The 25,707-nt window shown below is 34.4% G+C and overlaps 3 protein-coding genes across 3 annotated transcripts; 2 read left to right on the top strand and 1 right to left on the bottom strand.

Moving 5' to 3' along the window:
• Nucleotides 1–6,602: 6,602 nt before the first annotated feature.
• Nucleotides 6,603–8,260, top strand: LOC132187204 (cyclin-dependent kinase inhibitor 7). The gene is made up of 4 exons (XM_059601430.1): nt 6,603–7,120; nt 7,245–7,294; nt 7,513–7,698; nt 7,871–8,260. Exons 1-4 carry the CDS (start codon nt 6,773–6,775, stop codon nt 7,938–7,940), a joined length of 654 nt encoding a protein of 217 aa, XP_059457413.1. The 5' UTR covers nt 6,603–6,772; the 3' UTR covers nt 7,941–8,260.
• Nucleotides 8,261–12,807: 4,547 nt separating this feature from the next.
• LOC132187625 (uncharacterized membrane protein At3g27390) lies at nt 12,808–17,265 on the bottom strand. The gene is made up of 9 exons (XM_059602001.1): nt 17,048–17,265; nt 16,712–16,820; nt 16,375–16,570; nt 16,126–16,259; nt 15,335–15,623; nt 15,138–15,244; nt 14,814–14,988; nt 13,838–14,286; nt 12,808–13,103 (listed from the first exon to the last, which is right to left on the bottom strand). Exons 1-9 carry the CDS (start codon nt 17,136–17,138, stop codon nt 12,959–12,961), a joined length of 1,695 nt encoding a protein of 564 aa, XP_059457984.1. The 5' UTR covers nt 17,139–17,265; the 3' UTR covers nt 12,808–12,958.
• A 3,235-nt stretch (nt 17,266–20,500) lies between these two features.
• LOC132188473 (B3 domain-containing protein Os01g0234100-like) lies at nt 20,501–25,301 on the top strand. Its single transcript, XM_059602932.1, has 8 exons — nt 20,501–20,730; nt 20,824–20,904; nt 21,156–21,190; nt 21,302–21,452; nt 21,844–22,050; nt 24,013–24,103; nt 24,218–24,921; nt 25,127–25,301. The coding sequence occupies exons 1-8, from the start codon at nt 20,560–20,562 to the stop codon at nt 25,148–25,150; spliced, it is 1,464 nt and encodes a 487-aa protein (XP_059458915.1). The 5' UTR covers nt 20,501–20,559; the 3' UTR covers nt 25,151–25,301.
• Nucleotides 25,302–25,707: the final 406 nt, after the last annotated feature.

Below are 25,707 nucleotides of genomic sequence, written 5' to 3'. Positions count from 1 at the left end.
GAAAGAAAAAGGGCATGCTTTTGGCAATGAGAGAGGGCCATTTGAGCACTACCAAAGAAAACGTGTCTTGGACATGAAAGGAATCCCTTTTGAAACCTCTCTCTCTCTCTCTCTCTCTCTCTCTCTCTCTCATGGCATGATCATGCCATTTCTGAAATTGAAATTTTACTTCAACATTACTCCTATACCTTGAGATTCCTCATTTTTTTTGTTGCTTTTCTTCTTTATCTCTCTTTCTTTTTCACCTCTTTTTCTTCCCAGTCATGCATGTAATTACGCAGAGCACATCTTTTTACTGTGTAGTGTTCATAAAGAGAGGCAAAACCTAATATGGTACTCCTACGATCTTCCCTTTTTTCCAATTTTCTATCTTTGCCTTGGATCCACCACCACTTAATTTGTTTTGACCTTAACTTTGAGTACCATCAATCATTGCTGGAACTCCCATGGCTTTGAAATTGAGAAATGTTCCCACAATCATCACCCATCTCCTAAACATTTCTTTATAGCTACCACCCACATTATTTAAATAATAATTAAACAGGTAAACGGCACCTTTCAATTATTTAGAACATGCCCCATTATCATCTATGTCAACTCAAAACCCTCCCACTGATACAAAGTTTAAAATTGAAAAAAATATATATATTTTTGTGTTTTGAATTGTTTGTTTGTATTTCTATTTGAAAATAGAAAATTAACAAAAGAAAAAATATATTTCAAATAGAAAATTTTATATATATATATTAACAAACATAGTCAACAAAGACTGGATATGTCACTGTGCTGGAGGGGGTTTTAGAAGTTGTACGCTTGTGTTGTGCATGGTTGATCTAGGGAATGGTTGAAACCAGTACAAAGTGCAGAGGCAATGCCGATCGAGTGATTGCCCCCGACTAATTTTATTATTATTATTTTAAAAAAAAATTGTGGGTATATTTGTTTTTTTTTTTTTTTTTTTTTTCAAAAGTTTTTTTGAAGGACTTTTTATGGTTTGACCCTTTTGAGAATTTTAAGAAACAAAAGGTGTGGCCATTTTTGTAATATTAGAAAGTTAAGAGATTTATGGGGAACTAGAAAGATAGAATTTTTAAGAATTTTTATCAATTCCCATCCTACTTTATACTATTTTAGGCCCTAGCCATCTCCCTCTTTCAAACCAACATGCAGCATAAAAAAACTTTGGGTTGAATCTCCTTTTCTCTTTTTTCTCTTTTCAAGTACCATGGTTTATTGTGTGCAACCCATGACAACAAAGAGGAGGGAAAGAGAGGAAAAAAAAAAAAACAGAAAAAAAAAAGAAGAGAAAGCTTTTTCTTTGAAGATTACAAATGGGGAAGAGGATATCCATTACTTCATTTTTGTTTACAATAAATACAATTATTCAAGTGTTTATTGTTGTTGCATATTAGAATTTTCAGCAATTTAGGCAGTGCATTGTGAGAGAGCGTATACGAGATATATTTGGCCAAATCAATTTTGAGTACTCGAACAGGTAAATTCCATATAAACTGCTGAAAATTATTGATAATCCTTATCAATTTGTAGTATCGTTGGCCACACAAACAAGTCATATTTAAAATGTACGCAACTCTTTACTAAATAAATAATATATTTTGAGTAGGGTTTTGCGCAAAACAAACAAGTATCGCTCATACAACCATTCTGATAAAGAAGATAACGAGGGGGGACAATCCATCATGCAGGGTTAATTGGAGAACATTTGGTAATCATTCAATTACCTTTTGCAGCCATATTTACATATTCAACTGAAAAATAAATAAAAAGAAAATTCGTTCTGTGCATATTCTACTAAAGCAAACCAAAAGCACTTTCAGATTAAAGATTTTCACATTAAAAATAAAATAAAAATTTTCAATAGCATTAGGAGAGTGGTCTTATTAATGTGACTCCCTGTCTGCCGCCCCATTTTCATGCCAGGCAAAAAAAAATTATCCTAGTTTTCCGTGCCCAACCTCACCGAAGGAGTAAGATCCATGTGCCCACTGCCCATGTCCATTACCTTTTTATCATCTTCAAGGAATCTACTTTATATATCTTTTTCCTTTTTTTGCTAGGATTTTTTTTTTTTTTTTCAGCATGGCAAAGAAATTAAAACTGCTTACAACTGAGGAAAGAGATAAGAGAACTAGGGAGGACCAAGATGCAAGTCATTAAGCTGAAAATATTGACTGTTTTATAAATTAAACTTAATTAGACTCTATAAAAGTTGCTAACATAAACCCTAATACAATTTAAATTTAATTAGAATCTTTAAAATTTGCAAACATATATTTTATAGTTAATTATTTATTTTCCCTCGAACTATCATTTATTTACAAGTCGTCCTTGTGAATTATCACATGCCACACTTGTTTTGTAACAAAAAACCATGCATGTTAGGAACTCTTGTTAAATCAAACAGAATATGCTTTTTTAGATGTAAACGGATAATAAATATCCTCAAATAAAAAAATAAAAGAAAAAACTACTAAAAAATTAAGAATTAAATTTTTTTAAAAAAATAGTAGTACATAGTTCAACGCGGATGAGTGTGACAGCGTACAATGTTTATGACCAATTAAATCTTGATGTACCAATAGGTACAAGAGGAGATCAATATGATCGTTATTGTATTCCTACGACGAGATGCAGTAGTTTATGGAGACAATTTGTAAGTAAGTGGTAGTTTTAGGGGGGTGAAAAGGTAGTCTAATATCGTCCACAACTTAACGACTTGATCATAACTACCCTTTTAATTTGAAGCAAAACATCGAGCTTACATTTGACATGTTTCATTTACTAAATAGAGTATCACTTCTGGACTAATTGAAGTGCTCCATATTTTATTTGGAAAGTCTAGAGGTTTTGTTTGTTAATTCATTTTAGGGGGTGTTTTTTTTTTTTTTTGGTTTAAAAAAGTATTTTGATATAACCTAAAGGTGAAATTTGTTGTTGTTTTTAGTTTTTTTTTTTCCTCCTATTTTGTTTATATGAGTGAATATAACAATTACAACCTCAACCCAATATAACGGAAAAAAAAAATACAAATAACCAAAATAAAGACCAAAAAATAACACTATCCATTACAAACAATTCTTTCCACCGCTTCAAAGAGGATCATCAAAATGGAAGGAGAAAGTGGGAAAGCTGCTAATAGTGGCCCATGATGAAAGTTGTGAGCGCAAAAAGTACTCGAAAGATTCTTAGTTTCAGACTAGTTACAGAATGAGTTATGAAAATTAAAAGATAAAATACATACAAATAATGATTACCCACCATGGGTTGGGAACAAATAATAGCAATGCTAGTGTATTTTGAGGTTTAGATATGGATTTAGAATTTCTTTTGCAACAAGGCAAGTGTTTTGTATTTAGGTTATTTAGTACTGTTTTTACTTTAAAAAGAGAAAATAAATGGTAGAAATTTGACAACGTTTGATAATTAATTAATACTTTTGAAAAAAGCAGTTAAGAGTGTTTTATATTTTATTTTTGAAAACGTAAAATAAAACAAATAAGAGAAGGAAAATGACCTAATAAACAAACTCTCGACCCTCTCTCTATGTATATATATTGAAAATGATTTCTTTCCATAAGTGTACTATAGCCCCTTTAATTATTTCTTTCATAATTGTACTTTGAATTCTTGTGCCTTCTTCATCAAATTAAATGAAAGGGGGATTTTGTCGGCAATGTACAATATAAAAAGATGCGAGAATTTATGTAACATCTAAACTACTGTATAATGGGATTATGATGGTCAGAATGGGGTAGTTTTTTTTTTTCTTGTAACATATGATGGGGTAGTTTATTCTGTTAAAGATACTTGGACAAATTAATCTGTTAGTTAACACTTATTAATAAAGCAAAATTGTCTTTTGGTAATCTTGAGGGAACATTAAAAAAAGAAAAAACCATAATTATTTTAAGGGTAGTGGTAGTGGCACGTGTTAAAGACATTAGTGACGATTAGCATGTACCCTACCATAAACTGATTAAATGTGTTTCACACAACCTAGGAAGGAACTATGATGGATAAAAGAATTGGAAGTATCTAACCACCAATTTCTGTGTATTCGCATGGTAATTTTGGACCGTATAACCACTTTCAACAACGGATATAACATTTTATTTTTTTGGGTGTGGTGGAATTGAAGTTGTCTGAACATTTTGGACCCATCCGTATTTCTACACGTACCTAACACTTGTGCCGCCATGTCCCTAAATTAAATGACCAGCCGTGCCATGTCTCTCAATCACATGTGCATGCATCACATGTGCATTTTATTCCGAGAAAGGTTAAAAATCACGCTTGTTGAACCAAATTGTTAAAAATAATTTAAAAAAGTCCTAAACCTTACATTTATTGAACCAAATTGGTCCTAGTGCTTGCTCCATCTTACACGTTGAGCTAATTTATTTCTAAGAGCATTCTCATGAGACGTTAAAATGAGACTAAAATGAATTGCATCCGGCTAAGAAAATTGGAGAAGTATTTGGTGAGATGCTACGATGCTTGGAGAGCATTGTTCGCTAATCGCTCACCAAATGTGAACAAAAAAACTCTCACGCACATTCGTTCTCATCTTATAAAAAATAATAATAATAATAATAATTTTTTTTTAATAGAATAATGAAAGTGAATAGGTCAAATAGAAAATTTGATGTAAATGCTATGAAAGTCGGTAACTAAACTAATGAAAGATAATTTTTTTTTTTTAACTAAAATGGACAGGAAATTTGGTGAATGAAAGTGAATGCTTAAGCAATTCATTTTGACAAAAGTAAGTCCAACAGGAAAGGATGCATTTGGTTAATTAATTAGTTGTGCTTGAAAGCAATTTTCTGTATAAGCACCTTAAATGGCCTAATCGAAGATCTACTAGAGACTTAGAGCTTGTTTGGGATTGCGTTTGAGAAATAGAGCTTTTGAGCAAAAACTTCATTTTTAAGCTTTTGTCAAAAGTGTTTTTTAGTCATTTTTAGCTTTTTAGACTCTTAAAAGTGCTTTTAATTTTTTTTACCAAACGAGTATTTTTTTTTTCAAACAGATTTTTTGAGTATTAAAAGCACTTTTAGGCCCCTTAAACACAATCTCAAACAGACCGTAAGAGTTTTTATATATAGATTTTGTATCTTCTTAAACTGATCAATTTATAAATTCTTAGAGTTAGTTATTTATACATATAGTTAGTTGAAGTTATATATATATAAACTAATCAAATTCTAAAGTAGAGGACAATATCCTAATCGGGGTGGTTGCTGACCACCCTTAGCTGTTATGGTGGCGGCATGGCCACCTCTCCTCCATTTAGGTGGCCACATAACCACTCTAATTATTTTTCTTTTTAATTTTCTTCAAATAATAAGTTAGCTTACATTCCTCCAAAAGTTAAACGTCTCTTTTGCAAATATTCTTATAGGAAGGTAACTATACAATTTTGAGTAATATTATATTTTTATCTCACATTTATGTGAACGTCTCAACTAATTATTGTATTTTTTGTTTTTAACAATGATTAATCTAAAGGTTAATTTGTTAGGACTTAGGACTGTCATGTCAGCGCTGTGAGATAGTTATGTGGTAAAAACGTAGTTTTAGCTTTATTCGACAATTTTATAAAGAGCACTTTGTATTTTGATTTTGATTTTTTTTTTTTTTGTATGTTGTATTGTACTATTGTTTATTTATGTATTTGACAAAAATGAAAAATTCAAACTAAAAAAAATAAAAGAATACAATATTTTGACAAACAAAGCCAATATTAATTTCATCTGTTTCACAATAGATGATATATTTTAATTTAAATAAATTTTATTTATCCTTTAAAATTTTGGATTTTTTTAAATTCAAGTATTATATATATATATTTTTTAAAAAAATCTAAGTACATTCGAAAAATGATTTGACTTAGGTGCTTTAAAAAAGTTTATTTTAGTATACCTAAGCCAAATCCTTGAAAATAACAGAGAGAGAGAGAGAGAGAGAGAGAGAGAGAGAGTACATTAAGGGGTCAAAATTTTGAGCAATGTTATATTTTTTAGTACATTAAGAGAGACCGTGAGTAGAAGATAAAGGAAAGAGAATTGCATTTTGTTTAATTTAAAAATTCTTGCTATGTCAATTTGAAAAAAAATTTAGGTTCATTTATTTGGTTTCCTAACACTTCTCTATTCTATTTCTATTTTATTAAGGTGATGTAATAATATTTATCTGTTCTTAAATTATTATTATTATTTTTTTAATAGTGATTGTTCTAAAGGCGGAAGACAATTACACATCAAATCAATTAAACAAAAGTGTAGTACTTAGAATTTCTTGAAAACTAATTAACGGCAATTTTGAGGCATTGAGTTTAAGGGTAAACAAGTAATTCGGATTTGTCCACAATAATTAGGCTTAAGACCAGCTCTCCACCAAACAAAATTCCCAATTCTAACCCACAACAAAAGAAATTCCCAAATCTAAATTGAAATAAGATTGGATCCACGTGGCGCATACCGACTAGCTAAACATTCTGGCCCGACCTATTCGGTTCACGATCTGGATAACGGCGCCGTCAAATTTCCCGTTTAGAGATTCCCCATCACCCTTACACGGAGACTGGACCACCGCCCTTAAAATCTAAAACCCATCCGAACCGTCCAATGGACTGGTCATCATCACCATCACCATCAAACCCCCATACACACAGATACTCTCTCTCTCTAGCTCTCTAAAACCAACGAACACGAAGAAACACACGGAAAGTTAGTGCAGAGAGAGAGAAATGGTGAGGAAGTGTAGGGAGATTGCAGTGATGGAGGTGACTCCGGTGGGTGTGAAGACCAGGGCTCGAGCGCCTCTAGCCGTGGAGGCCGCCAGCTCCGCCACCAAGATGAAGAAGAGGAAGCTCAACCCTGCCAGGGAACTGAAGGTATCGTCGCCGACGTCTTCCTCATCCTGTATTCAATTAAGGAGCCGGAGAGGCCTGACGATAACGCCGGAGACGACGGAGGAACGTCGGTACTCCAGCCCTAGCTCCGATCACGATACGGCGACGTCGTGTTGCTCTAGTAACGGATCGAGCTCGCTGCTCTCGGAGGAGGAGGAGAGAAGCGAATTCGTAGATCTGCAGGTGAAAAATTGAATTCTGTGATAAAATCAATTTGTTCAAGAACTTTCGGCTCATCGCGCTTTAATTGCGGCTCTTTATTTCAATTTTTTTTTTTGTTGTTTAATTCTGAATTTAATGTTTGCAGGAAGGAAATGCTGAGGCCGAAACATCCACGTATAGTTGCTGCAGAGAAAGGTTTTCATTAAATACTTTAATAATTAAATATCTGAAATCCTTGTAATTCTTTCCGTCACTACACTTGAAATTCGAAATTCAAAAAAGTGTGATACCAAAACGTCTGTTTCAATTTAATTTCCTTCGGTTTCAAATTGTATATCTCCTACGTACTATAAATACATGTATATATGTATGTCTATTAAATTTCCTCTTTCGTTTATGGCATCTTCTGGCAGAAGAGAAACGACGCCGTCGAGCGAGCTTCGAGCAGAATCGGACGACCTGGATTCAACGGCTCGGCCAACCGAGGCGAACTCTAGCTGCAGATCAGCGGCGGAGAAGAAACAGAAGCCAACGCAGTCCGAGATCGAAGAATTCTTCGCCGACGCCGAGAAGGACATGCAAAAACGCTTCATGGAAAAGTAAGTTCGCAAACAAGTACTACTTTCGTCTCTCTTAATTTTTCGTCGTCTTAAGATAAAAAGAGAAACGTAGAAGCGTTGAAGTTTTTTTTTTTTTTTTCCCCGGCGGTTTTTCGGTAACCAAGCGCTGGATATTCAATTGAAGAGTTTGAAACTCCGAAATTCGTTGCAGGTACAATTACGATATTGTCAACGACGTGCCCTTGGAAGGACGCTACGAGTGGGTTCGATTAGAGCCATGAAGAGAAACAAAGTGACCTTTCCAGGCTTCCAGCTACTTCCAATTCAATTAGTTTAAGCTTTTCTCTAGAGTTCTTTGCGTTTTTTTTTTTCTTCTTCTCTTAATTAAATTATCTTCCCTTCCCTTTGCTTTTGGCGTTTTTTTTTTTTTTTCTTCTTTGCTTTTGGCGTATATGTACAGCTAGCTCTCTTTTATCAGGTAGAAGAAGCGCTCTAGCTCTCTGTTTGTTCCTTGTACGGCTCTGCCAAAAAATTGCAAAAAATCCTCGTGAGAGAGAACAAACAGTTGATCAATAACAAAGTTCAATTCTCATTCCTTTTAGTCCCCTGAGTTTCCTGTCTGTTTCCTCCGCTGTGATCACAGTCAGTAATTTTATTTTATTCTTCTATATTCTTAACAATTTATTTTTTTGCTATATTTTGAAAATATCCTGAATTATATATAAATGGTGATTTATTTATCTATGTATTAATTTGAGGAGGAAAATTAAGTAGAAGGTGATGATCAAAATATGAGCGGAGGAGATGACGGTGTTAGATGTGATTGGCAGGTGAGCACACCTTTCCGTGTAAGTTACGGACACGTGTTGAGGATTGTAAAGCTGATCTTATCCTCCATGTGCGAGCGTCGCTCACAGGCTTAAGTATGGACTTTTTCCGAGTACGCGTAACAGAAAATGATGACAAGAATAATATTATTGCTCTGTACATCCTTCTTTTATGTATATAAAATATAATTCATTGTTATTTCCACCCACTTTCTAGATCTGTTATCTCTACCCCAAAACGGATAAAGGCTGTTGGTGATCATATTGTGGAGTGGTGCCATGGTTGTCGTAGCCCCCTAGGGACCTCGTAACAAGAGCTATACGTAACTTTCCTAATTGGCGGACTGTAATGCTTTTTCTGATTAGTAGGAGGACCGATCTTCAGGTACAAAATATGATTGTTTTTCTCTGAGCCACGTACTAGTATGATTATTGGTCTTGCCCAGCAGATACTTGACTCGCTTCAGCCATTGAATAGACAAGTGGAAGCACGGAGGTGGAATGTGCCTTCTCTTTTTGTGCGTTATATTATTCTAGGAGACGTTGCAGAGAATGTGCCTTTGCCTTCTCTGAATTTTGGTGTAATCATTGCAATAGAGGGTGATGCTATTATTCCAGGACCAGGAGATGTCGCAGCCTTGAAAAAAAGATGCAAAAGGGTCTTAAATTAAATGAGCCCAATTCGTCCGAGCACCTCAAACGTTCATTCAATACAAGTTTGTTTTTAGGGGTAAAATACAGTTAGAATGCTGCCCTATCTCAAGGAGTATATATAAATGTGTTAGGATCAAAACAAATTTCACTACTACTTATAGTTTCTTATAGATTTAAATTTTTCCAAACCCATCGGTTGATTTTATTCCTACATATGTCGATCATGTTTACCATATATAGTTGTTTCATTTTTTTTACTTTGACATCTAGGCCTTCAATAATAGTCCCCATCTATTGGTAGTTATTGTTGTGGCAAAGGTGCGGGTGATTCGGTGTTCAATACCACTATTAGACCTTCTAATTTCAAGATCAAGCTTAGATGCTTGTGGGTTTAGATAATAAGGTGTTTATCAGCTCTATAAGCTTATATTAATTAATTCAAGTTCATGCTTAGATTTCGAAGCTGGAAACGAGTTCAATTTGAGCTCGATCTTGCATGGTTCGGTTTGACTCATTCACAAGCCTAAACACTAAATGGTAATTTTTATGAAGTCTTTTTTTTTAAATGAGAGAGTTGGCGCTTTCGGGGTTAGATTCTGCAAGCGTACACATAGGAAAAGCATGCCAAACAGAAAGTGTTAAAAGTGTATGAAACATATGTCATCATTGAACCAACGGACACTTTCTTTTCTCAAAGAAATCCTAAAATTCTAAGGTAGATAATTGATTCCAAGGAGGCATTAAAGTGGCTTCATTTCAAAGAAGCCATTCATGAGATGAAATTTGAATTGGTATTTCCCAGAAGTATCCACCTTTCTTTCATCGTAGTAGAGATCTAGCATCAATCTTGCTTTCTTCGTAGATGGGAGCCTCAAGATATAGGACAGAAAAGGTTGATCCATGGTTAAATAAACTCATAAATGTTCCCACAAATACACAATGTAGAAATATATAATATATAGTGAAAGATAGATTGGAAGTAAAGAGAGATAAGGAGACTGGTAAAAACCTTAGGGCTACATCTTGATATATATATTGAATATATTGAAGTATATTGATGTATCATAGAAAAGGGGGCCATTTTGCCTCATCTTATTATTCCCATTCAAGAGGGTGCAGAAGCATCAATGGAAATATCAGTCGTCCTTTGTGTTATTGTGTATGATATTTACTCTCTCTCTCTCTCTCTCTCTCCCTATTGTTTATTAAATCCAAATAAAAGAAATAAATACTCTCTCTCTCTCTCTCTCTCTCTCTGTCTCTCTCTCTTCCTATTGTTTATTAAATCCAAATAAAAGAAATAAATACTCCCTCTCTCTCTCGCTCTCCCTCTCCCTCTCCCTCTCAAGTACTCCTAACTTTTTTCAAAAAAAAAAAAGAAAAAAAAAAGGAAAAAGCAATCAATAAGTTGCGTAAACATACATTTATTTAATAATATCCTGTTAGTTATAGTGAAATTTGGAAATTGTATTTTTGTCTTTTCACTTTTTGAGGGACAAAAATACATTTTCATTATAATTAACTGATATTCTTCAGTTCAAATGAAATGGAGAGATTCCTAATTTTGAGAAGTAATGCTATAAATCTTCCTAGAATCTTCCTAGAGTCATTCTAAATGTGATGTGGTTTTTCAAATCACCAATATATCAAAAATCAATAAATGACATCTCAAATTTAACAGTAATTTTAAAAGTTATATCACATTTGTGATGACTTTAAAAATACTCTAAGAAAACTTATAGCATTACTCAATTACGAGAGTATGCCTAAATCGTGCAAATTTTATTTATTTATCACACAAAAACAGATGACATAGCGGCCGCCATAATTAAGATCTTGCCACTCGCAACCAAATAAAAGGATTAATGCATGTGACATGCAGAGGCATAAGGTATATACGGTAGGCACTAAGCAACCCAAGGTGGCGTCATTGCATTTCTCTTGGATCTGGTGCCCCGATGAGCCATTTTGTTTGGTCTTGTGGGACCCCAATGTTAACAACTGTGTTTGATAATGGAATGAGAAAAAGGAGAGAAAAAAAAAAAAAAAAAGTTTTTTATAAAAAAATTAAAAAATTGTTTTGTAATAATTTTTTTATTTGAATAGTAATAAAAAGTGATTGGTATGATGTAAAAAATAATAATGTTGATGTTGATTTTGAGAAGAATTTTTTGAATTTTTGAGTCGGATCCGGTCTGGTCGGGCCCTTTGCCAAACACAGCTGTTCCCTTTCAGATTTTCTTGCTTTCAGCTTCAACTTGTTCCTTGCTAGCTAGTAGCTACTCTACAATTTCTGCTGAATTTTAAAGAATTCGAACTAAAAATTCAGAAACGGAATCTCGAGTTTCAAGATTAAGAACCCAAATTAGTATAATAAAATTATATATATATATAAAAAACTGTCCTTGTGGAGCACACTTTATAAAGAATTATGATCAATTATCAGTCCTAATATAATACACATATCCGGAAACATTACAATTTAAAGTGAACCAATTATTCTTTGGCAGTGCTTTGTTTTTTTTTTTTTTTGGTTACATAGAACTAAAGAAATTGTATGAAACTCAAAAGCTAATTCCGTCTTTTCCTTTTCATCGCATAAAAAAAAAAAAAAAAAAAAAAGTTAACTGGACTACAACGCTAGCTACCAAAATTTCCGAAGCTTGGACCATTTCGGAAGCTTATGTCAATTAATTTATAAGATAAACCAGCAGATGAAGAGAGCCAGAAGTTTGGAGGAAAAAAGAAAGAGGCTGATGGCTCTGATCCATCGCCGCCCCCGATATAAACGCTGAAGATGGCCCACATCTCTGATCTGTCACAACAATCCAAGAACCTAAACGACAGTTTTGTTTTCTTTCATTTATTGGGTGAATTGGGTCACTGAACGTCACCGTCGTGTAACTTCGGGAAACCGGATACCAACAAACAAAGAAAACCCAGTGGCCCAAATCTTGTGTCTTGGTATATTCACGAGGCCCAAAACACAATACAGTCTGTCTACCGTCATTACAACTTCGCTTCTGTGGGTGATTTAACCCAAGTTTTCAAGCCCGATTTCTGGAAAATTGGGCCAAGATGCCATGGCCCATTTACCCCCAAAACAAAAGGAAAAGGCAAATGTGTTACAAACAGTTAATTCTGTTGAGAAATGCTAAACATCTCAAATTTTTTATACAAAAGTTAGTTCCCAAATGATGTGTTACCATCCTATGAGTTGGTTACACATTTATCAAAATAATAAATCTCATGAAATGTTGACACATTATTTGAGAACAACTTTTAAGAATAAAATTAGAAATAAGTAACACTTCTCTATTCCGTTTAGCGTTTGGAAAAACTACTCTAAAGCTCTTGCTCTAGTATGATTCTCACTTTTGAACAACATATTCATCGGTAAAATTTGTAATGATTGAATAAATTGCTTCTTTATATGCTACGAAATTCAAAAAGATCAGTGTAGATCTTAGGTGTCACGCACAAGCTTCTCATCTAAACTGATTAATTGTAACAACCAAAGAACAAGCGCGTTAATCACATTTACGTTATCACTCGAAAATAAAACATGTCTTACCTAGTATTTACGGACATTTTGTAAAACTTATCTTTTTGAGGTGTCACATTAATGATTAAGCTTTTGTCTCTTATCATGCATTTTGCATTTTCAATGGCATGTTCTTAATGGTTGCTCAGTATCAATAATTTCCAAACTTAATAAGTTTCTACAGCAATTGAGAAACCTAAAGAAATTGGCAGGCTAAAAGCAATTTGACAAAGAGCAGAAGGCATAGGTTTGAGTTCATCATATCCTACATATCTTAAAATGAAGCAATTGAACATAATGAAGTTGATCTGCTAGAACGCTCCTTCTCTAGGGAATACGAGATTAGACCCTTCACAACTTGCTGGAATCTTCTCCTGTAAGTAGGAAACTTTGATACACTTCTTATCATTCCAATCATCCTGCCAAAGTATAATATTATTAGAATACATTAAACTAGGAGAAGAAACAGAGTAAGAGAAGATCTCTTCAGTTGCTTTTTCAAGTTCTACATCATATGGAGTGATAATTCCATTTTCTGCATTAGCTGCATTTGGATTAAAGCAGTTGGGAGGGAGGAAGACAGAGTAGCTCCATTTTCTTGGCCAAAATCCTATCGCTCAAGGCTTACAAAGTGACAGCAAGGTGAAAATCATTAATTATCTCCATTTAATTGCTGTGCAATTCCAGAAGATTCCAGTTAGGCTTCCTAAGTTTTGTTCCCACTGCATGCTTTGACGTGTTAAAATATTTATTAAATGATTAACTTTATCATTTTTTGTTGGATTAAACTTTTGGGATAAGTCGTTATTTAACATAGTATAAAAGTAGAGGTATGAGTTCGAACTTTGACTCTAGAATTCATCCCAATTTTAGATAAATATTTCACATGTTGTGTCTCATTTGTTGAGGGGAAGTGTTAGGATATTAAATAAATGATTAAATTTATCATTTCATATTAACTTGAGCTTTTGGGATAAATGGTGATTTAACACAACATCACAACAAAGGAAGTTCTAGACAGTTTCATTGTTTTTTTCTATAATTTTGCAACAATCAAACAGTTGTTAAGAAGACATGAACTTAAAAGGCACAAGTATATTGGAAGTTTTGCTGCTCTAACTACGTGGAGTTGAAATGAAGAAAGAGTTTATACCTTCTAGTAATGCCCTGGATTTGAGCAGCTCTGAGAGCATCTTGAGGTGCTAAACTGCCATTTTGCCAAGCCTCCATACGTTGTGTATTGCTTCCAAATAGAACTGCATTCTCCAAGAACTTCACCTCATCCTCTTCTAATTTTATGACACTAATCTGTTCCTTTAAGACCATTACAGGATTAAAGAACCAGTCCAACAATTTGTCCTTTGGTCTATTCAAGTAGGTTACTTCAACACCATCAAGAAGCAACAAACCACCCGAATTGGCTTTGATAGAGTGGAGAAGAGCCTGCAAGAGAGAATAACAAGGCAAACCAACACTAATAACGGCTGCTTCATCACTATTCTTTGCCCTCACCCATTCATAGAGGTCAGCTGGTGTAATTACATCAGCATCCAAAAGTTCCTTCCCCCTCATTTCACAGGACCTCATCATACTCTGCCAGATCTGTTGCATTTTGGGAAAAAAAAAAAAACACAAGAAATTGTTTCATTCATCTTCTAATATAACAAGCTAGAGTGCTAATTCCCAAATAGCTCTTTTATAATTCAGAAAGATGCCTCTGCCATTTTTAACTTGAGGCACTCTTATTTATTTAGGAATATGCAGTTTGATGATGATTTAGAACTTGTTATAATTGGTATTACCAGTCAAAGAGCTTCTTTGTGAGACTGGATTCTTTGAAGAATAAATCACATTGCTAGTGTTCAAACAAAACTCTTGGTAAACAAATTTCTCTTAAGTTACCTTTCTCTATTCAGAATAACAAAATAGTAAGAATTTTGATATGGTGTTCCTTTCCTATGATCAGATATCTCTGTAGTCAAAGTTATATTCTGTACTAGTCAAAGTTATATTCTGTACAAGTCAAGCTTTATCAAAATGAGGAAGAAAGTAACTATTGAATAACACAGTCAAAATATAAAATAAAATCTAGGAAAGCCACACATCTGCCTCACAATATAAAAGCCCACCTGCACCACTTTTACTTCTTGTATGGTCTCCATAACTGATCTTGAATGGGCTATACTTGGCACTAGCATTGCAGGTGCTTCTGTAGAAAAAGAACCTATTATGCCTCCATTCATGTGATTTCCTCTAAAAGAAAATTCAGATGATTGAGGGACACATTTCTTTCGATACAGGGGCCTGGCTGCACACGATGTGATTATCAGCGTTAAAATTTTTTTAAAAAAAAAAAGAAAAAAAGAAAAAAGAAAAAAGAAAAAAGGAATTCTAGCAGTTTAGCTTAATGGGAATGATAAAACACTTTGGAGAACAAAGGGGAAAATGATTACTTTGGAAGAATAGTCCCCTCTCGAAGATAAAGCCAATCATTTGTGTATTCATCAAATTCAGCAACCATTGCAATCACATAAGCTACACCTCTCCGGAAAGATCTTTCCTATATCCACAAGAAAGTTTATGGGTAAGTTTAATAGCACTAAAAGGCCAAGGTTTGAATATAAAGGATTACACCAAAGTACAAACAAACCTGATATACTATAACTGATGCATACAATCCAACAAAAATGCTCGAAAAAACCGCCATTAAGATGCTCGCCGTAACAACAATTGGCCACAAAAGGATTGTCAAACCAGCAATGGGGACGCAAGCTGTTTCAAGAAATGGGCCTTCTCGGGTAATTAGATCATGTACCAGTCTGAACCAGCCTTTGAACAACATATATGGACTCTTTACAATAGCAATTGCAGTATAAAGAGGAATGTCCACGATCAGTCCCATCAACCCAGCAGTGATACATGCAGGTATATGAATAAACCTGTAAGATAGTTCCAAAGAGTAAGTTCTGACAGCCTTGCTGCTTTCAATAAGGATGATCAACTCAACCCCCCAATATTTTGTTTTCATCATTTTTCCAACAATATAAAGTTAACCTTTAAACTTGTGTTCCATTTGGTTGCATAGAAAAGAAAGTAAGAGCAACATATATTTAATTCCTATGCTGGTTTGGGCTCCAAACTAATTTAAGCTCAATTGAAGGATTTGGCTTAGGTACTAAAAAAAAATCACTGGAAATTGCATGTAATTTTTTCAACAGTTTAGATTTAATCTCTCTCTCTCTTTCTTATGGAAAACTTGAAATTAAATCTTGACCGTTGAAAAAGTTACAAACAATCTCCCGTAGTTTTTCAGCAGCACCTAATAAAAATATACTCCCAAGTCTCAGGAACCAATTGGAACATAACATAAGATATGATGTTATTTCTGAATTGCAAAAGAAAAAGGACTATAGTTAATATCATCAATTACAGCACCATTACCTAAGTGTTCGAAGTTCATTTGAAGCAGGAGATTCACGTAATTCCACCAAGTAAAGTGGGTATGAATGAAAACATATATCTGCAAAGTCTCTGACCACAGTACAGCTTCCTTTAATGGTTCCCCATGTTCCATCCTAAGAATTCATTGATGTAATTAATACAAACGTCGATTTCTTTCTTTCAGAAACAAAAAGAACAAGCAAAAAGCGACAGAAAGCTCAAACGAAAAAGGCCTGTCCAAAACTTTACCACAATACAATGTGAGAATTTCTTGGACTCATTGTCATGCCTGAAGGCCTCAAAGGTAGAAACCCAGGGAGTGAAGAACCCATAGCCGACTCCCACAAGAACACTCCCAGCAATGCTTAGACCCAGCCATAATCCAAATAAGGCTGGTAAAGCTATCAAGATAGCAACTTTAAGCGGTGCATCAAATCTATTAGTCCTGTATTTACCACACCCCACACCATTTGCTGAATCAGGTAAAAAAAAAATTCAAAAACCATATAATAACCTAAATTAGAATCACTACAGGAAGATACAGTTATTGAAGAGATTCTTAAAAAGGAGTTTGAAAGGTAATTACTTTATAAGGCTGTAAACTGTCCAGGCAACATGTGCAGGAAACATACCAAGAATTACCCCAACATTCCCTATTACCAGTATTAGACCAGCAATAGGACCCACGAGTAAACCTGCAACACTTAATGAAAAACCAATAAAGATTTGAAGAACCCATTATCAAATTCACATGAAAAATAAAAATAAAAATAAAAAATCCAACAGAGAGATTAGAACTTAGAACCACAAAACAAAATACACCATAAATTGATGATATCAAAAAATGCAAGGAAATTAAAAAAAAATAAAATAAAATAAAAAATACAACAATAAAACTGAAAAAGGAATGAGAAAGGGGAACCTTTGAGAGCACCCAGACACAGAGCAGAGCAGAAAGCAAAAACCACATAGAGGATCCTCAGCCATCCGCTAAAAGAGGGTGGCAAATCCATACCCCAGAGATCGCATGAACAAGAATATATAGCACCATGAAACAGATATTACTGACCAAAAATTGACAACAACAGCTTCTGAAAACGATTAAGCGCAACTAAAATTGGAAGTTAACAGAAGGTACAAGAACTATCGATATATGAGACAGATAGAAAGCGACAGGAGAGACGTGTGCTGCAAGAAGGTGACAAAAAAAGAGAACAAGACCCGAAACCCAATAAGAATCAATTACACCAGGATTTTAGGAAACAATACTCACTGCACATATATATATATATAAGAAAATGAAACTATATTTGGAGCAAAGTTGTTTGTTCGTTCCTTCCCTGCGCCGTCGTTGCAGGACTTAACCTGTGAGCTCTTGACAACGTAGTACAAATCACATGCCACCATCACCAGAACTCGAATCCAACGGCTCTTATTGAGGCTGTATAGCATTATTACATGCAACTATCACCTTTGTGATACTTTCTCTTATTGTTTCTTTAAGAAAAAAACTTTTTAGCTTTTTATATATAGGTCCTAAGCTGTTGGCCATGTGGTACTACCGAATCCCTGGTCAAATATATGCATGTACTATGTGGCGTGCAATTGCAAATAACATATGCACATAAAACGCCTTTTGACGAACCGTTTTGATGGGGCTTTTGGGAGCTCAGGAGGGAATAGCCACCTAGACAGCGCTCAAACATGTCGGAAAATGCCACAAAGGCTGGCTGGCCCACAATAATGCGTTTAGGGTTTTATGGTGTGTTTGGCGAATGGCTTGAAAAAAAAGAAAATGACCGGAATTGTAATAGAATTAATTAATGTGAGACAAAAAAAAATAAAAATATTTTGTATTAAAAAGTGAAAAAATTTGTTTTGTAATGATTTTTTATTTAAATAGTAATAAAAAGTGATTAATGTGATGTAAAAAATAAGAATATTGAGTTTGATTTTGACATAAACTTTTTGGGTCTTTGGGTCCAGTTCAGCCCAGGTTACCTTGACACTCTGGTAGTTAGGGGTGATTGGTGAGGATTGGGATCCTCAAATTAGTTTTTTTTTTTTAATTTTACATAAATTCGCACCCACTTATTTAAAATGTTCAGAATAGGTGAGCCGTGCACTTCCATCTTTTAAGTTAATTAAATTTTTATAAAATTCGAACAACTAGTTTATAAAAATCCTCTTCCGATTACTATGGGCTTAGAAAAGAAAATATAAAAAGGGTAAGATTGATTTGACATTGTTTGATAATATATTTTTTTTCTTTTTTTTTTTTTTTTAAAAAAAAGACAAAAACAAAAACATTGAAAGAATTCACAAAATACTCAAAAAGATTTATGTCAGATTAAAATATTTTTTTAAAAAATAAAAATACCATTTAAAAAATGTGAACAACCAGAGGAATTTGGCATATATCGATGGAGTTTAGTACTTTTGATGATTCTTTAATTTCTTTTGGTAGTTAATGATTACGAGGATTGTTACCAAAAAAAAAAATGATTACGAGGATGAAAAAATTGGGAGAACCCAAATAGAAAAGGCAGAAAATCAATTGTGAAAAGGGACATCTTACTTCCACCTCGTTGCCATTGATCCGACTGGGAATGGGGTCAACTCCGCATTTGCGTGGCGGAGGAATATTACCACGTCAAGTATTTCCTACTCCTTTGGCATTTTCTGCTTCTCTTTATTTTGACCCACCTTCCTTTTTTTCTATTTAATTTTTTAAGTGTTTGATAATGATTTTAAAACGTGGTTTTATTTTTAATTTAATTTCTGTCAACAATATGCTTATATATGCATATATTTCCAGGATCTTTGTGTGTGTAAGGAGTTACAAAGCTAGACTTTTATTTTATTTTAATAAAGATGTGAATCAAGAAGGATTGGTCAACAAAATATTAACTAAGAGATTGAAATTTTCGAACATTTGAGTTGACCTACAGATAAATCAATAAGAAAATTTAGACCTTGGACAATAATGTAGGGATTATAGGGAACATACACCCTCACCAGTTGAGGCTACCCCAGAGAACCTCTACATTTTTATTACTAAAACATATATTGACAACTATAGATCATTTATTTGATTAAAAGTAGATAAAATGATCATTTCAAATAAATATACGCATTTTTTAGGATAATCTCTCATTGGATTGGGAAATACCATTAAGGGGCCCATTGACTCTTCGGAGCCCAGTAGATGTTGAATTTGCAGCTTCACGCAAACCACAATGTCATCGGCCCAAACCCAGGTAAATAACTTCAACCTCTGTTTTTTTTTTAAAAAAAATAATTTTTATTGGACATAAATTTCCTTCAACCTAGTAACAAGTATCATATTTCACATATTTTTTAAATATTTTTAAGAGTCATTTATTGTCATTTTATTAACCTAAAAGCACTCATAAATCATATTCGACTCAACAAACATTTAGCTTAAAAATACTTTTTTTTTTTAATTTTATTTTAGCTATCAACTTTTTCAAATAACTTACATTCGACTCCATAATTTAGTTATTCACTTTCACTTTTTTATTTAAAATATTATTTATTTATCTACTTTTTCTGTTCCCAAAAAAGAGAGAACAATATTACTTTATTATTAATATAAATAAGGATTTATTGAGCTACACTCATTTTTCTAGCTCCACAAATCCTTAGTCATTTTATTGAGCTTGATGTGGAACATTTTTTGTTACATTGCTAGTTACTGTAATTTACAACCACAACAGTCCTCAAGGGGTAATTCAATCGGCAGTGGACTACGCTTCATGAAACAGAGGTCATTAGTTCGAATTCTCATCTTCCTTCATTTGTGTAGACATGTAAAAAAAAAAAATTTTAAAAAAAAGGGTTTACAACCACGGTAAAATGGCTGTCCTATTCAGAAATAGAGAGAGACAGTTACAACATTCCAAAAAAGTTACAGATCTTCAAGAGCAGTTAAAAATGTCTTCCGCGCGTCCACTTGGAGCCAAACCCACTCAGATTCTGTTTTAAACAGACACTCTTGCCGCGGAAACCGTGCGATAACGCCCGGCCCTTCCAAACAAAAAATAGATTATGCCACTAAATCTCACTGTTAAAGGTTGTGTAAACATCAATAATCATCATTTATATTTATAGTATTCGTAAAAATTAAATTTAATCTATTAAATTAATATATGTTGATTTTTATTTTACATTTTTAAAATGTATATATAAATTAAAAATATACGTGAATTTAAATACAGGGGAAATTTGCTCGTATCTTAAATATTCCAGCGGATTTGCGCGCATATATATATATATATATACCCGAAATGCCAGGCAGGCAATAAAGGTCACGACGCACGAACGTTACGGTTCTCTCTCTCTCTTTCAGGTTCCAAAAAATCAATTTCTAGTCCCGTTTTACTTACATTTGTTGCCGAGAAGTTTGTGATTATGGATCGAGTGGTCAAGAGGGAAAAGGGAGAGAAGGTGAGGGGAGAACCGATGGAAACGGCGTCGTGGGAGGAGGAGGAGATCATGATGAAATCCACGGACGTGGACGACGTAATTCTGGCGGAGCTGTACAGGTCTCCCAATCCCAAGTCCAGGCCCTCTTCCTCCACGGTTAAGCTCCAATCTCTCTCTGTGTCTGTGTGTGTTTTTGTTATTACCGTTTCGTTTCATAATTTGGTGGTAGCTTTGGTGCATTGTTGACAGGCCAAGCAAAAGAAGCCAATGGATAAAAAGGAAGCGCTCTCGAGCTTCAAGAAAGAGCGTCCGGAATCGATGGTTAAGCATGTAAGCGTTTCATTTGCTTCAAATGTGTGTAGTAGTGTCTGATTCGAATCAATGAAATGCGTTGTTTGGTTTGCGAAGATTATGGCTCTTTATATTGGTTTCGTCATTAGAATGGAGATCACATTCAAGAATCAGTTTCTTTTATGTGAAAGTTTTGTTTCTGGAACGAAAATCGCATAAATGAGAGCGAATTCTTGTTTTTACAAACTGGAGTTGTTGATTAATTGGAAAATTTTGTAAATGCTGAGCAGGCTGTGACAAGTCAGGCAATGAAGGCTGTGATAAGGTTAGTAAGGTCTCTTAGATGCTTAATTTTGATGTGCTTCAATGATTTGTGCTTGCATTTGGTGGATATGCTTTGTGACAATGCTGGTTCTGTGCTATGCTTTACTTGAAGCTCTATGAAAGGTAAAGCTGCGGATGGACTTGGTGGAGCCAGGTCATCGGCGGTATTTGAAGCTGAGGAACTTCGGTTGAATCTTCCACAAGAATACCCTAGCTTTGTCAAATCTTTGGTCAGATCACATGTTGCTAGTTGTTTTTGGATGGTGAGCTTTGTTAAAATTGCACGAATTTGAACTAGGCTGATTACAATGAGGATTCTCTAGAAAATATTTATATTTACTAGGGTAATAATCATACAGTAGAATTTTTGAAATCCTAATGCTTGTCTTAAATTAATTGGTTCAAATTTTGCCATCTTAACATACAACTTTCTGATATACAATCAATTAAAGAAAATTTCAGGATTCTCTAAGGGTGATAAACACCAAAATGACAAAATTCCAACCATTTTGGTTAAGATTTCAAGAACTCCACCATGAAATTATCTAAAAAATCTAGAAAACCCCAATCCTGTTAATAATACTACTTATGAAACTATACATATCTAGCTTATGTCTTTTTTTCTTTTTCTTTTTTTATAAAACAAAATAACAGGGGCTTCCCGGGGCGTTCTGTAAGGCATACTTACCAGGTAAGGATACTACAGTCATTTTGGAAGATGAATCTAGAAAACAATATGAGTTGAAATACATTGCATGCAAGACTGGATTGAGTGCTGGTTGGAGACAGTTTTCTGCTGCACACAAATTGCTCGAGGGAGATGTTTTGGTCTTCCAATTAGTTGAACCTACCAAATTTAAGGTGATGATTTACATTTTTTTTTTAATTATATTTATATTGTAAATGTCTGTTTGGAACTTCTAGATATTGTTATAACATGTCAAGATGATATGATCGTTAAATAATTTTATGAGTTAATGTATGGAAATTCATTGTATCTTGTGTAGTCTTATTTACATGTGAATGGAGTGAACATTGGTCAAAGTAACAAGCCTGGCATGTTAGGAAGATTGAGGGATATGTTAGAAATGTTTAAAAGAAAACCATATAGTTGAGGGTGGGAAAGGTGATGCATGTTCAGAAAATAATAAAAAGAGAAAATTACAGTTTACCCCCTCAAAGTTGACAGCGTTTTTCAATTCGATCACCAAAGTTTCAATTTTTGAAATCCACTCCCCCAAAGTTTCAAATTTTTGCAATTTGATCAATTTTATCCAAAACTTCTCATATTGCCCATAATTTTTATTTTTTTATTTTTTATAAAAAAAATTCGGGGTGGCTCTTTGGTCATCTAGTCATTTTTGCACCCCCAAATTTGTTTTCGTTTTCATAAAAAATAAAAAAAATAAATAAATTAGGGGCAATATGGGAATTTTGGGATGATATTGGTCGAATTGAAAAAAATTGGAACTTTGTGGGGGTGGATTGCAAAAATTGGAACTTTGATGTTCGAATTGAAAAACGCTGTCAACTTTGGGGGGGTAAACTGTAATTTTCCCTAATAAAAATGTTTCCTTCCATAATTACAATAAATAGTCTTAGAATTTTGGATATAAAGCAAATGATTCCTGAGGGATGAGAGTGCATCAAGTATTCTAATCCATGATCCTTAATCACAATGGAAACAAGAAACATACTGCCACTTTAGCCTGTGTATTTCTAAGGAACATGAAAGCTCCGCTGGTTTTGGTCTGTTCAAAGGATAAGCTTTCCAAACACCTAACCAGCAAAAAAAGGAAAAAAAAAAAAAAAGAGAGAGAGAGAATGAAAGCTAAAAATATGAAAGTAATCATAGGCAGCCATCCAGTGGTATAAGGTATTAAAAAAAAAAAGTATTTAATTCCACCACCATCCTTTTGCGGTCTTCAAAGTTATGGTCATTTTTTTCTCTCAAGATCGATACACCAAAATACCAAATTATGCAGGATAGAACCATCTTCTACAATGGTGTTCTATGAAGACTACCAAACTTACCTCTTCAACATGTGAAGAGATCTACCACAAGTCTAGGCATTACCCGGTCTAACCCAAAAAGAGTGAAAATAGAATCCCATAAGGCACTAGCAACCACACAATAGAGTTAAAGGCGATCATCAGATTTCTCACTCTTCTTATATATATAACGCCAATCTATCACCATGATACATTGTTTCTTTATGTTATCCGTAGTGAGAATCTTCCCTACTATGGCCGACCAAGCAAAGAACGTCACATTCAAGGAAACCTTTTTCTGCCTAGTATTCTTCTAAGCAACATGAGTCCTATCATGGGGAGATAGGATATTATAGAACTATCCTACGTTGAACAACCTTTTCTTGGAAGAGGCCCAACAGAGCTTGTCTTCACTGCCCCGTCTCAATCAGAAGGAGCACAGAGCACAACAAATTGAAGAACAAAGTAAAGAAATCCACTTCCTAGTCCTGCGCTGCTCTTATAAAATTAACTTTCCATTAATGAGAATCACTAAAAAACTCCAAATAATCTACCGTAGAAGCATCCTTAAAACGAGCAATATTGGATAATTTAGGAAAAGCTACTTTAAGGGACCCATCCCCACATAGTTAGAGTGCATTATAATTGATGAGAGAGAGCGAGAGAGAGAGAGTAATTTTAAGTTTTTTAATTTTGCTAATCTGTAGCTTTCTCATACTGAGACTATCTGCAGGAGAAAATTGATATTTCAAGATACTTTTGTTTCTTTTGTTATAATGATAATTCAGATCTAGGATAACTGTTTGTAATGTATATCAATCTTTTGCGTAGGTTTACATAATAAGACCAAATGATTTAACTGAAGTGGATGGGGCTCTTGTGCTACTAAATTTGGATGCTCAGACAAAACAAAGTTCTGCAGGCAAGTTCTTATGTCTATGTTTAAAGTTTTAGTATCATCCATGCATCTCAGGAAGTTAACATTTCATTTTGTACTATTTTAACGTTTCTTCTTGGGTGCGGATGGGTACAATAGGTTCCAGTAATACCAAGAGGAAACGGCCAAAGCCTCATGGTCTCTTAGAAAAGAAGAAAAAGACTGACCCGCCGAGATCTGTTCCTAACCTTGGACCGCCAGCAGAACAATCTGAAAACGAAAGTGAGGAGGTTGTTTCGGAAGTTTTGGAAGACTTTAAGTTGCCGGATCCAGCTATCCAGTTCAAAGACATCAAAAGTTTTAAGAATTTCTGCATTCTAGTAGATGGAATTTGTATGGATTCTGAGTTCTCTGAGGATGTTCGGAAGAAATACTACAAGCTCTGCTATAGTCAGAAGGCATTTCTTCATGACAGTCTAGTAAACGGCATCAATTTTATCTTGGTTGTTGGGATTATTTCCGAGACTGTCAATATTGCCGATGCCATAAAAGCTAGCAAGCTTACCACCTCTCGAGAGGAATTTTCTGCTTGGGACAAGACTTTGCAAGCCTTTGAGCATTTAGGCATGAATGTAAGGTTCTTACGTTCTCGGCTCCGGCGGGTTATAAGCCTTGCCTATGAATCAGAAAGTGCCACAAATACAAGGAGGTACTTCGAAGCTAGAACTGAACAAGGTTGCGCAGAAGATGAAATAAGGAATATTGAAGCAAAACTATCGGAATTAAAGGAAGCCTGTTACGGATTTGGTGCCTATATTGATAACATGAAGTCGAAAGCTGAAAGCTACGAGTTCAAGTTCCAGGTAGAGGCTACCGCTCCATGGTGACAATGTCCATGCTAAGCGCCAAATGTATATATTTTTGTGTTATCAGTTATGCATTGTGGATATTTTTTTTCTAATCTCCCGCTGTATCTTAAAACAACAAGACCAGCCATGCTTTGTTGTATGATTTGATAAATTTCTGACATAACTAACAGTTAGTAACATTAATATGTTGCTATTGTAGGAGCTGTGTGAGAAGGAGCTTTAGATACTCGCAATAGTTGAACACCATGCATGTGGTGGAGAGAAACTTTACTGGCTTGCTTGCCTACCATTTTTATTGTGCTTCTATTCTCCCATGTGTAACAGTAGCGTCTTTTCATGAGCAAATGACTGCTTTACTGTCGAAACTGGAAAATGTATCAATTTTTCTCATCTCCCCTTAAGAGAGAGAGAGTGAGTGCTTAGTCCCGATTCTACTACGGCGTTGGGTTGGGTTTCAACCTTTGTACCTTCTTGGTATACATACGAAGTAAATATGATTTCTTTTTTAGTTGTGGGTATAATGCTTATTCGTTCATGTTTCCTCCTTCCCCTACACTTAAAAAAAAAAGAAAAAGAAAAAGAAAAAGCCTTTGAAGGTGGAAATGCTGGTAAAAGAAATCACAATTAGTTGACAGCTAGAGAAGTAGAACGAGAGAAACAAAGGAGGTGAGTTGGACCAAAAAAAAATAAAGGCGGTGAGTTGGAGCCTGCTCTTAAAGTACCTATGCTTTTCCTTTCCGGATGGGGTAAGACCATTTATGTTGGTCACGGACCGGACCC

Source organism: Corylus avellana, chromosome ca7 (genome assembly GCF_901000735.1).
Source record: "Corylus avellana chromosome ca7, CavTom2PMs-1.0".
Classification (NCBI taxonomy): Eukaryota; Viridiplantae; Streptophyta; class Magnoliopsida; order Fagales; family Betulaceae; genus Corylus; species Corylus avellana.
This window is presented reverse-complemented; position numbering and strand designations above follow the sequence as displayed.

Coding starts and splice junctions, on each gene's coding strand:
- LOC132187204 (XM_059601430.1), top strand. CDS start 6,773: ATGGTGAGGAAGTGTAGGGAGATTGCAGTGATGGAGGTGACTCCGGTG. Junction 7,121..7,244: donor GCGAATTCGTAGATCTGCAG/GTGAAAAATTGA, acceptor TAATGTTTGCAG/GAAGGAAATGCTGAGGCCGA. Junction 7,699..7,870: donor CAAAAACGCTTCATGGAAAA/GTAAGTTCGCAA, acceptor AATTCGTTGCAG/GTACAATTACGATATTGTCA.
- LOC132187625 (XM_059602001.1), bottom strand. CDS start 17,138: ATGGATTTGCCACCCTCTTTTAGCGGATGGCTGAGGATCCTCTATGTG. Junction 15,624..16,125: donor AATGAACTTCGAACACTTAG/GTAATGGTGCTG, acceptor ACTATCTTACAG/GTTTATTCATATACCTGCAT. Junction 15,245..15,334: donor CATCAGTTATAGTATATCAG/GTTTGTTTGTAC, acceptor TTGTGGATATAG/GAAAGATCTTTCCGGAGAGG.
- LOC132188473 (XM_059602932.1), top strand. CDS start 20,560: ATGGATCGAGTGGTCAAGAGGGAAAAGGGAGAGAAGGTGAGGGGAGAA. Junction 21,191..21,301: donor GCAATGAAGGCTGTGATAAG/GTTAGTAAGGTC, acceptor CTTTACTTGAAG/CTCTATGAAAGGTAAAGCTG. Junction 21,453..21,843: donor TTGCTAGTTGTTTTTGGATG/GTGAGCTTTGTT, acceptor ACAAAATAACAG/GGGCTTCCCGGGGCGTTCTG.